This window comes from Hemibagrus wyckioides, linkage group LG07, assembly GCF_019097595.1.
Source record: "Hemibagrus wyckioides isolate EC202008001 linkage group LG07, SWU_Hwy_1.0, whole genome shotgun sequence".
Classification (NCBI taxonomy): domain Eukaryota; kingdom Metazoa; phylum Chordata; class Actinopteri; order Siluriformes; family Bagridae; genus Hemibagrus; species Hemibagrus wyckioides.
Window position 1 is genome coordinate 33,509,901 of NC_080716.1, and position 12,798 is coordinate 33,522,698.

At 40.8% G+C, this 12,798-nt stretch overlaps 2 protein-coding genes across 2 annotated transcripts in view; one reads left to right on the forward strand and one right to left on the reverse strand.

Moving 5' to 3' along the window:
* Nucleotides 1-4,044, reverse strand: part of LOC131355694 (mitochondrial ubiquitin ligase activator of nfkb 1-like) — a 5,960-nt gene extending 1,916 nt beyond the window's left edge. The window contains exons 1-5 of the mRNA XM_058394113.1: nt 3,983-4,044; nt 3,695-3,887; nt 3,421-3,533; nt 3,195-3,276; nt 2,926-3,016 (exon numbers count right to left, since the gene is read on the reverse strand). Of these exons, the coding sequence (XP_058250096.1) occupies nt 2,926-3,016; nt 3,195-3,276; nt 3,421-3,528 (281 nt within the window). The 5' untranslated portion in view covers nt 3,529-3,533; nt 3,695-3,887; nt 3,983-4,044. The remainder of the gene's footprint in view (nt 1-2,925; nt 3,017-3,194; nt 3,277-3,420; nt 3,534-3,694; nt 3,888-3,982) is intronic.
* An 858-nt stretch (nt 4,045-4,902) lies between these two features.
* Nucleotides 4,903-12,467, forward strand: LOC131356771 (zinc finger protein 420-like). Its single transcript, XM_058395966.1, has 3 exons — nt 4,903-5,026; nt 6,167-6,930; nt 10,961-12,467. The coding sequence occupies exons 2-3, from the start codon at nt 6,176-6,178 to the stop codon at nt 11,736-11,738; spliced, it is 1,533 nt and encodes a 510-aa protein (XP_058251949.1). The 5' UTR covers nt 4,903-5,026; nt 6,167-6,175; the 3' UTR covers nt 11,739-12,467.
* Nucleotides 12,468-12,798: the final 331 nt, after the last annotated feature.

Genomic DNA, 12,798 nt, shown 5'->3' on the forward strand with positions numbered 1-12,798 from the left:
TTTTCAGGACCTTAATGTTCACGCCCATAATATATATCATAACTACTGATATAGTTATCTGCCGATAAATTAAAGGCTGTAGTTTATGATCATGAACATATGAACACACACTAAACAGGGATCTGAAGCTCTGGAGAGTTCTGTAATAAAGCCATGTCCAGTTCTGAAGTAAAGTGTCTCCACTATATGGCTCATTTTGAGATGGACGCTGCAGCTCTGATATTATAAACCAACGAGGTGAATGAAGTGATGCCATTAGCCAAAGCAGCTAACACTCTCACTGATCCATAATGATTATCTGACTGTTTGTCTCCAGCTAGAACACTAGAAGTAGTTTGTGTAGTTGATCCAGTGTCTCCTTTATTCTCCACTCAGGTGTGTGAGGTACTGCAGGTATCAGAGCTAGAGGAACATCATGATAGAGAGCAGTGAGGTTTCACCTTTATAAATGTTGAGTGTTTATATTTTCTGTTTGTACTTTACATTAGATACTTTTACTTACATTACTTTGATTAAAAAGATTATAATGCATCAGGATAATGGTGTCTTATATTAGGATTAAAGGATTTGATTTAATTTGGAGTGATGTAACAGATTATGGAGTGATGTAACAGATTATGGAGTGATGTAACTGAGATTATGGAGTGATGTAACTGAGATTATGGAGTGATGTAGCTGAGATTATGGAGTGATGTAGCTGAGATTATGGAGTGATGTAGCTGAGATTATGGAGTGATGTAGTTCATATTATGGAGTGATGTAACAGATTATGGAGTGATGTAGCTGAGATTATGGAGTGATGTAACTGAGATTATGGAGTGATGTAGCTGAGATTATGGAGTGATGTAGTTCATATTATGGAGTGATGTAACTGAGATTATGGAGTGATGTAGCTGAGATTATGGAGTGATGTAACTGAGATTATGGAGTGATGTAAGTGAGATTATGGAGTGATGCAGTTCATATTATGGAGTGATGTAACTGAGATTATGGAGTGATGTAGCTGAGATTATGGAGTGATGTAACTGAGATTATGGAGTGATGTAAGTGAGATTATGGAGTGATGCAGTTCATATTATGGAGTGATGTAACTGAGATTATGGAGTGATGTAGCTGAGATTATGGAGTGATGTAACTGAGATTATGGAGTGATGTAACTGAGATTATGGAGTGATGCAGTTCATATTATGGAGTGATGTAGCTGAGATTATGGAGTGATGTAACTGAGATTATGGAGTGATGTAACAGATTATGGAGTGATGTAACTGAGATTATGGAGTGATGTAGCTGAGATTATGGAGTGATGTAACTGAGATTATGGAGTGATGTAACTGAGATTATGGAGTGATGTAGTTCATATTATGGAGTGATGTAGCTGAGATTATGGAGTGATGTAACTGAGATTATGGAGTGATGTAACTGAGATTATGGAGTGATGTAAATGAGATTATGGAGTGATGTAACTGAGATTATGGAGTGATGTAACTGAGATTATGGAGTGATGTAACTGAGATTATGGAGTGATGTAGCTGAGATTATGGAGTGATGTAGTTCATATTATGGAGTGATGTAGCTGAGATTATGGAGTGATGTAACTGAGATTATGGAGTGATGTAGCTGAGATTATGAAGTGATGTAGCTGAGATTATGGAGTGATGTAACTGAGATTATGGAGTGATGTAGCTGAGATTATGGAGTGATGTAACTGAGATTATGGAGTGATGTAGCTGAGATTATGGAGTGATGTAGCTGAGATTATGGAGTGATGTAGCTGAGATGTAGCTGAGATTATGGAGTGATGTAGCTGAGATTATGGAGTGATGTAGCTGAGATGTAGCTGAGATTATGGAGTGATGTAGCTGAGATTATGGAGTGATGTAAATGAGATTATGGAGTGATGTAACTGAGATTATGGAGTGATGTAACTGAGATTATGGAGTGATGTAACTGAGATTATGGAGTGATGTAGCTGAGATTATGGAGTGATGTAGTTCATATTATGGAGTGATGTAGCTGAGATTATGGAGTGATGTAACTGAGATTATGGAGTGATGTAGCTGAGATTATGAAGTGATGTAGCTGAGATTATGGAGTGATGTAGCTGAGATTATGGAGTGATGTAGCTGAGATTATGGAGTGATGTAGCTGAGATGTAGCTGAGATTATGGAGTGATGTAACTGAGATTATGGAGTGATGTAACTGAGATTATGGAGTGATGTAACTGAGATTATGGAGTGATGTAGCTGAGATTATGGAGTGATGTAGCTGAGATGTAGCTGAGATTATGGAGTGATGTAACTGAGATTATGGAGTGATGTAAATGAGATTATGGAGTGATGTAGCTGAGATTATGGAGTGATGTAGCTGAGATTATGGAGTGATATAACTGAGATTATGGAGTGATGTAAATGAGATTATGGAGTGATGTAGCTGAGATTATGGAGTGATGTAGCTGAGATTATGGAGTGATGTAACTGAGATTATGGAGTGATGTAACTGAGATTATGGAGTGATGTAACTGAGATTATGGAGTGATGTAGCTGAGATTATGGAGTGATGTAACTGAGATTATGGAGTGATGTAACTGAGATTATGGAGTGATGTAACTGAGATTATGGAGTGATGTAACTGAGATTATGGAGTGATGTAGCTGAGATTATGGAGTGATGTAACTGAGATTATGGAGTGATGTAAATGAGATTATGGAGTGATGTAGCTGAGATTATGGAGTGATATAACTGAGATTATGGAGTGATGTAAATGAGATTATGGAGTGATGTAGCTGAGATTATGGAGTGATGTAGCTGAGATTATGGAGTGATGTATGGAGCAGCACTGTGTTATATATATATTATTCAAACCTCCTTTTACAGTCCCATGAAAACTGGCTTTGAGTTGCAGAATTAATTATTTTCTCTACCCACCGCTGCCCTCTGGTGGTCACTTTGCGTATGACTCCATAGCACTCGGGCACAAACGTACTCTTCAGTGGTTTACCCAGTGGCTCAACTTTACCTACACACACACACACACACACACACACACATACACACACACACACGTGATAAGTGTTAAATGATAGAGCAAATAATAAAAACATTACGTAATAATCTTAACAGATTAATAATAACAATAATTATTCTTCTGTTATGAATGACGTGTGGATTATTAATGACTGGTTAATATTTCTTACCTTCCACTGCTGCATACAGTCGTTTATTGGCAGACTTCTGGACTTCCTTCAGCAGGTCATCACCTGGCTTAAAATGTGGGATCTGAGGAGAAAACAGTCTGCACTGTGTATCTGTGTATTCCACCACAGAGCTGCTGCTTTCTGGATTCTGATTGGTCAGTAGCTGATTTGTTTTCTATAAAATCTTTTAAAATTTTCAAAAAAGTGAATTTTTTTAAAATTTTACCTTGATCTTCTCTTTTGATTGCAGATATTTTTTATAACTGATAACAGAAAAGGCAAAGCTGATTCCTGTGCTGAGTACAGCCCCTGGGATGATGAACAGGTCACTCATTGTCTCTTTACACACACACACACACACATTAACACACACAGAATTTTGGTTAATTATGTGAAGTGTAAAAACTAAATACGAAAAATGGGTCAAACTAACAGGTGAGGATTCACTGAAGTCATCCTAAAATCTTTAGAGAATAAACCTGAAATTTTGAACTACTTACCCGGTGATGTGGTTGATTTTATGGACTTGGTCTGTGTCACCAAAGTGAAGGTGAATCTCTAAAACAGGTGTAGCTTTCACGCAGGTGTTTGTTACCTCTAGGTTGGATTATTGTAATGTCTTACTGTCTGGATGTTCCAGTAGGAGCAGAAACAAGCTCCGGTTAGTCCAGAATGCAGCAGCTAGAGTTCTAACTAGAACCAGAAGATATGAACACATCACTCCTATTTTATCCACACTACATTGGCTCCCAAATCATTCACATTGATTATAAAACACTATTACTGACCTAAATGGAGACTTAAAGCAGTTAATTAAACCATTACATTTGAGATGTATCACAGAACCTGAGCAAACTTGTTTTGTTTTTTAATAATACACCACGCCTGCTTCGGTTAAAAGGTCACACCCTTCTGCTGTGGTGAGAAAGAAGGAATGAAGTTTTCTAAAAGCAGGACTGAAGAATAAAGAGAAATGTCTGCAGTGAAAGACATTTATATTTAATTTTAAAAACCAAAGCGTTGCCATGAGACTGTAAAGTGTGATCACGTGAGTTGTGTCCTAATACTGAGTTTATACACAGGGTTTTACACTCAACACTCTGGACTCGAGAGAGACTCCTTTTATTTTTGATATAAACTCTAACACATACTTTTTTTTAATTAATTACTTAATTCACTGTAAAAATGTAAAATGATAAAATATGAAACAATGAAAATCTAAATTCTATCATTTTCAATAACCAACTAGAATAAAATAAACGATAATGATCTAATAATGCTTATAATCATGGTTTATCAATGGACTTCCATCACCAAGTTGTTGTCAGGTTAAGGTTAGGGTTAGGATTCTCATCAGAATTGTCCAAGATTCTCATCAGAAGAGCGAGTTGGTGTTGGTGAAAGTCTGTAAAAAGTATATATATATATATATATATACAGTAAATATAAAGTAAATATAGAAATTGTGAAAGAAAAATATCAGCGAGAATCAAGGAAGAGACAGGAGTCAGAGCTGGAGGTAGCAGAGCTGAAGATGTTGAGGTTTTCTTTGGGAGGGACACGGTTGGACAGGGTTAGGAACGAGTACATCAGAGGGACGGCTCATGTTGGACGTTTGGGGGACGAAGTTAGGGAGGACAGATTAAGATGGTTTGGACATGTCCAGAGGAGGGAGAGTGAGTCAAAGATTTATATGTAGTGATAATGGTATAATGCCTGCGGTCAGCAGGGGGCGCTACCACAACACCACATACCTTGATATGAAAGAAGAAGAAGCAGCAGCAGAAGCAGTCGGTCTGCATGACTGTTTGTGGAGAAATCCCAGAGCCATGGTGAGTTAAATCAGTATTTTGTCCTCAGACTGTAGTGCATGGTGTAATAATATAATCTACACTCTATAGCTCACTCCATAAGACTGGGAGCTGTGTGGGACTCAGCCTTCTCCAGACTCTGGTGATCATTAATGCGGATTATTGAACACATTAAAGCCTTGTGTCAGGTTCTTCTCCTCTGCTCCTGCGGATGGAGTGGTACTGTTCATCTAGATGGCGCTGTGCTGAACATTAATGTGGATATGAGACTGAACCCATCCCGGTTCTGCACGGTTCTCTACCATACACGGGGCCGTTCACAGACTCAGCTGTACGGAAACGTTATATTAAAAACCTGGAATAAATATAACAGTGTCCATGAATCACGGGGGAGATTTCTGCTGAAATGTCCAGCAGCGCCATCTCCTGGCCAGACGAACACACAGCACCCAGAGTCCGAATTGAATATGACAGAATAGCGCTCTTAATATACATTTATATAATACAATTATTGGGAAATAACGTGTTTAATATGATTACACTTCTAAGTGCAGATTACATCACACATGAACATTATTATAGAGAAGTCGAGTCTCCTTTAGCCAATCAGAACTCATCACTGCTGACGTATGAACATGAGAGAGAGAGAGAGAGAGAGAGAGAGAGAGAGCTGGGAGGGATTCTATAAATACTGAACAAGAATCCATTTTTAACTGAAAACATATTGATAATGTTTTACTTTGTTACCCATAGTGTACTGTGAGAGTGAAATAGCTGTGTGATGAATTCATAAATATAACAATTAAATAACTAATGAAATACAGTGTGAAGTTACTGCTGAATCCTGCGTTCTGATTGGTCAGAAGGTGTTGATTAATTCTCTATAACAGCAGCGCAGGTTTATGTTAATGCACTTGGTGTCGTTTCTATAGCAACAGCTCATTCTGAATCTCTCTGTGTGATTATCTTCTGAATAATTGTGTGAGGAATAATTGAAGATGTAGCAGATGTTAAGAGACACATGAAGTTTAAGGAAGTGGAATGTTTTTTTCTCAGCTGAGGAAGACCAGAGTAAGAAAGAGCTGCTATTGGAAATAGTCTGGTTATTTCTCAAGCACAATAATGAAAGTTAATTGATTTGTTCCTAATGGTCTGCTCTAGATATGAACGATGCCGTGTTGCAGCCTGATGTCTGGAAGCAGCTGTGACGCTCAGCCGGAGACGTCTGACTCCATCAGCGCACACAGACAGACGACTAGAACGACCCCCCGGAAAGGAGAGAAGTCGTACGAGTGCTCCGAGTGCGGGAAGAGTTTTGCTCAGCACAGCACCCTTCAGCGACACCAGCGCATCCACACCGGAGAGAAAACCCACCACTGTTTACTGTGTGGAAAGAGTTTTAATCAGCAGAGCACTTTTCAGCGACACCAGCGCATCCACACGGGGGAGAAGCCGTACCGCTGCTCGCAGTGCGGCACCAGTTTCACCATACAGAGTAACCTGAGACGACACCAACGCATCCACACGGGGGAGAAGCCCTATCACTGCTCGCTGTGTGGGAAACGCTTCACCAACCACAGCACCCTCCAGCACCACCAGCGCATCCACACCGGAGAGAAGCCGTACCAGTGCTCCCAGTGCGGACGCAGTTTTACCGAGCACGGAACTCTCCAGCGACACCGCCGCGTCCACACCGGAGAGAAGCCGTATCACTGCTCAGACTGCGGGAAGAGTTTCAAACAGCAAACCGCCCTGCAGCAGCACCAGCGCATCCACACCGGGGAGAAACCGTACCACTGCACACAGTGCGGGAAGAACTTCATACAGCAGGGTCACCTCCAGCAACACCAGCGCACTCACAAAGCAGAGACGGAGTATGAGTCCGCCGTGTGGAAGGAGATTTACTCACCCGACTCGGAGCCAGTGTCAGTGTGCGCAGTGATCGTTTAATTTATTTAGGTATATCTTAAATACACTAAATTGCCAAAAGTTTTGGGACATTTGTGAAAGAATGGGTCGCTCTCAGGAGCTCAATGAATTCAAGTGTGGTACCGTGATAGGTCCATTCATGAAATTTCCTCACTACTAAACATTCCATGCTCAACTGTTGTGGTATTAGTGGTATTATAATAAAGAGGAAGCAATTGGGAACAACAGCAACTCCAAGTCCAAGTAAAATCACAGATCGGGGTCAGTACACACTGAGGAGCACAGAGTCAATATCTACAGACCTCCAAACTTCATGTGGCCTTGAGATTAGCTCAAGATAAGTGTGTAGAGAGCTTCATTAAATGGGTTTTCATGGCTGAGCAGCTGCATCAAAGCCTTATATCACCAGGTGTAATGCAAATCGTCGGATGCAGTGGTGTAAAGCACGCCGCCACTGGACTCCAGAGCAGTAGAGACATGTTCTCTGGACTTAGGCTTGACCACTTATTTCCAGTGAAAGGAACTCTTAATGCTTCAGCTTCATACCAAGACATTTTGGACAATTTCATGCTCTTTGTGGGAACAGTTTGGGGATGACCCCTTCCTGTTCCAACATGACTGCACACCACTGACCAAAGCAAGGTCCATAAAGACATGGATGAGTGAGTTTGGTGTGGAGGAACTTGACTGTCCTGCACAGAGTCCTGACCTCAACCCCATAGAACACCTTTGGGATGAATTAGAGTGGAGACTGTGAGACAGACCTTCTCGTCCAACATCAGTGCAATGCGCTTCTAGAGGAATGGTAAAAAAATCCCCATAAACACACTCCTAAACCTTGTGGAAAACCTTCCCAGAAGAGTTGAAGCTGTTATAGCTGCAAAGGGCGGGACAACTCCATATTACACCCCACAGATTAAATATAGGATGTCATTAAAATTATTGTGCATGTACGGCAGATGTCCCAAAACTTTTGGCAGTATAGTGTATCTTACACTGTGTTTCCTGAATAAACTGAATCTACAACTTTAATCTTTCCATTTTTTGTTTGCTAATCGCTAACAGGACAAGACACCTGGCTTTAAATGCACTCTATTGATTACTTTGTTCAGTTACACTTGATGAAAGTGTTTGATGAAAGTAAGTCACTAACTGTTCAATACAAAATGAAAATATCTTCCTGATATGTACGTCTTCTCCTTATAGAAATACAGAGACGTTAAGAAGGACATGTAGGTGAGAGCACACTGGACCCACAGTCAGTACAGAATATTCCACTCAGGACATGAGTTAAACATCAGAAGTGTGCAGATATACAATCAGCATCAGGCTGTATGTCAAAGAGACATGATAAAGGTTCATGACGGATGCGGAATCAGGCTCATCCCCTGCTGTCCTCATGTCTTTGTGGTGACAGAGGGACAAGAGGACATTCATCGTTATAAACTTTTGAGTGAAGGTTGAACATTGAAGCAGATAAGTGATGTATTCAATCAGGTGAAGAGTCTCGCTCTTCTGTGTCAGAAAAGTGTGCACTTCAGTGAAGACCTTAGTGCCTGAAGCCAGGATCGAGACACAGCCAATGAGAAGACAACTTTTACTAACCCAGAAGATCAACAGTTACAGCACTTTCAGTCTAAGTGCTGAGTTTAAATGAGAGCAAATTAGATAACTGTGGTTTCCCTGCTATTTGGTTTGTTAAACAAATGAATCCCAAAAATATTGTCCTGGAAATAACACAAAACTTTCAATCACTGGTCAGAGCATGAAGAACATGGAGAGGGTACTACATAAATGACTTGTTTAAAAGAAGGATAGGAATCAGAGGAGCGGTGTCTCTGTCCAGCAGGTGGCGGTGATGACCACAGCACTGTAGCACACTGAAATGAAGTGACCTCAGAAGAAGAAGTCGAGCTGCAGTGTTTATATCAGAGGTGTTTCTCCATCAGCCATTCGGAGGTGTTTCCTGAGACGGTGAGTCCAACTTCAGACATTCTGTAGAAATCTTGTGAATCTTTTGCAGCTTAAATTCGTTTCGAATGTTTGTTGCTCCACACAGTCCACCTGGAAAAAGGACTTATTTCTGCAGGACACAACATGCTCCATGAAACACAGACCTGATATCTACTGAATTTGAGAAAGATTATCTAAAATTATTATCATTTCTAAAGATAAATAAAATCCACTGCCTCCAATCAGAGCTTGTGAATATAAATGTCATTAAAATCACCATGTTCCTGCTGTATTAGAGTTTAATAGATCTGAAATTTGATAAATATGTAAAGATAAAGCTTAATCTATAGTGCCACAGTGAAGCTGTCAGTATTCAGTACTGTAGCAGTAACTTCTATCAGGAACATGCTTGGAAATCCTTTTCTCTCTGAATCGGGAGGATTGACCATAGTGTTGAGATGTCTGTGAGAAACCGAAAACTTTGTGATCAAACTAAAATAAAGTGTGTTGTATCTCGTACCATGTGTTTTCTTCTGTTTCGGCTCTTATACGAACATTAATAACCTTCTGACTGACTTCAGAACAGGGCTACAAAACACTCGTGAACAGCTTCTGGTGTTTTTTCCGCTGTGGTGAAGTAACATGTACACATTACCTCGATCTGGCCACGCCTCTTTCTTAAAACTCTTCTCTTAACTCTTTCTCAAATCTTTGTCTGTATCTGGAAGCTGTTTTGTGACTCTGTCCCTTGTTAAAAGTGCTGTTGTAATAAATTGAACTCAGTAACTGCAGTGTACTTAAGGAATAAATGTAGATGTAAAAGTACAGTGACGTTTCAGACCAGTCTTTAATTTGATATTCAAGCTGTAGGTGAAATCCCTGAACTCTGAGCAGAGTGGAAGTGATTGTTTGTTGAAGTGTTTGGCCATAATGATCAGTGCTGTGGTGAAGAACATCGTTACTGTGAGGCTCGGTGGTGGCAGCATCATGAGTATGTAGGATTATCTATAAATACTGAAGCAACACCTTGAAACATCAGCTAGAAAGATATAACTTAGTGTAGCTGGGTCTTCTAGCAGGACAGTGATGATAAAATAACTTAAAGAGGTGAGGGTTGGGAGAAGACTGTGGATGTCTACAATTGCCCAAGTGTTGATTCAAGTGAACTATTAAATTTTAGAGGCAACAAATACTAACAAACTCCTGACCCACTGGAAATCTGATCTAAAAAAAAAAATCTGTCTCTTAACTTTATTTTAAAATGATGAGAAATTGAGTTTGATTATAAACCTTAGGTTGTAACTGCATATGTTCAGGAGGTCAGGTTCTGAGAATGGCTTTGAGCTAAAACACTGTAAGAGGAATAAATAAACACAGCAAGAAAAGAGAACACAGAGATTTTATATAAAATATGTTTCGAAGTGCTTGATGTATAGGTAGGACTTTAGTCTTTATTTGAAGACCACCACTGAATCAGAACTTCATTCTAGACAGGGACCCCAGGCAGGTCAGTGGATCAGATGTTCTCTAGCCTGTACAGGAACTCGGATGTTCTCCAGCCAGGGGAAGTTCATTCCATGACCCGAGTGCAGGACAGCAGAGTCTTGATGCAGTTCTACTTTGTATCCTGATGGTGGTTTCAGTTGGGCTTTGTCTAGAGGATGGAGTGTGGTGCAGAATGGGATAAATCTATGAGATTAATCAGGTGCTGCCGGATGGAGGTGTGGAGAACATGTTGGGGTTACATTCAGGATCAGTTGCAGGAGTCAGATGGCATTAACGGGTGGACGGTATCTCTGATCAAACCCTAAGTAACAAGCCCAAAATTACATCCATACATTTATACAGTGTTTGCTTATTTATTCTATTCAGTATTTTCAAATACTTTCTCACTTCTGATTTTTTGGTCTAGGTAGGAGCAACGCCCTGTTACTCGTTGATGTCTAGAAGAAGCTCTAGTAGTGAACAAAAGACTGATACTATCTCTACAAACACCATCCACAGACAGATGGCTAAAATAATCCATCCCTATTTAGACCATGGATCGACTTTTCCTCCAGCAGATCATCTCAGAAAACACCAGCATCTCCAGAGAGGAGAGAAGCCCTACCGATGCTTACTGTGTGGAAAGAGTTTTACTCAGCACAGCACTCTACAAACACACCAGCGCATCCACACGGGGGAGAAGCCGTATCACTGTGTCCAGTGTGGAAAACGTTTTACTCAGCAGAATTCTCTCCAGAATCATCAGCGCATCCACACTGGAGAGAAACCGTATCACTGCTCAGTGTGTGGAAAGAGTTTTACTCAGCAGTGTACTCTTCAACGACACCAGCGCATCCACACCGGAGAGAAACCGTATCGCTGCTCGGAATGCGGGAAGAGTTTCACCGAAAGAGACGATCTCCAGCGACACCAGCGCACTCACACAGGAGATAAACCGTACATCTGCTCGCAGTGTGGGAAGAGCTTCACACAGCAGAGTCATCTCCAGCAGCACCAGCGCACTCACACCGGGGAGAAGCCCCATCAGTGCCCCGAGTGCGGGAAGAGCTTCACCGAGAAGGGCCATCTTCAGCGACACCAGCGTATCCACACTGGAGAGAAACCCTATCACTGTTTCCAGTGTGGGAGGAGTTTTATTTCCACCAGTGTCCTCCAGCAGCACCAGCGCATTCACACCGGAGAGAAGCCCTATCACTGCACACAGTGTGGAAAGAGTTTCTCTCAGCAGAGTACCCTACAGCAGCACCAGCGCATACACACCGGAGACAAACCCTACCACTGCTGTGAGTGTGGCAAGAGTTTCAATCGCAATAGTCAGCTCCAGCACCATCGCTGTGTCCAGTGACCTCAGGTGGGAGAAAAGAAAAGAATATGTTCAAGAGGACAAATTGACAGTTAATAGACAATTCATCGAGCTAACACCAAGAACGTTTACTTCAACTGTACCATTTAGCTTTAAGACTTAAATGAGGCATTATGGGGTCAGTGATCAGATATTTCCTTGATCTGACCGATACGGCAAGCTGACCGCAGACATGTGAGTCAAACCTGTGCAATGAAACAGTGTATGTTGGTTTTATGCATCCTAGGGGAAGCAAAGCTAAGTTACTGTCACTGCTTAACAAGAAGTCCCACATTCTGTTTTTGACACCACACCTGTAAGGCTCCACACCTGTAGGATGCCACACCTGTAAGGCTCCACACCTGTAGGATGCCACACCTGTGAGATGACACTATGTAGTATGCCTGTGTTGCAACAATTGTGTAACTTGCTGCTATTTTCGGCAGAAAACCTAATTAAAAACATTTATAGCCGAAAGCCCAATGTGAGCTGGATACAGAAATGATTTGAGCTGACAGAACATCAGTCTAATCTTTCACAGCTATCAGACTCAGCGTGATCAGGTCAGCTCTGTTCAAACAGTTTATTAAATCACTGCTCAATCAAGTCTATACAAAATATTAAAAGTTTGTGTTTAATGAATAAACAGATTTTCCTACTTAAACTCTTCTCTCTTCTGTATGTTGGAGTTTTTATTGTGCTCAAATAACAGAATGAAATTATTTCACTTTACATTTACTTGTATGAGAGTCTTTTTTTAAGCATTGAGGAAAAAGAAAAGGGTAAGATCACCTTTACATTCTGTTCCTCAGGGTAGAAGCTAATGTGATGAGTTTTATTTACTTATGATACATCTGGCCAAATTAAGATAAGAGAATGACCAGGTCACTCCAGAGTCTTCATTCACATTTTTATAAGTTGCATAAGTTAAATAAGTGTATAAGTTGCTGGAGTGGTGAAAATGCTTTTGAGAAGATAGCTCTAAATTTCCATTTACCTTACACTTTCCCTGGTGTGTGTTGCCATGGCAGCAGGCTGAGGTCAGTCCAGACTTTACTGTCCC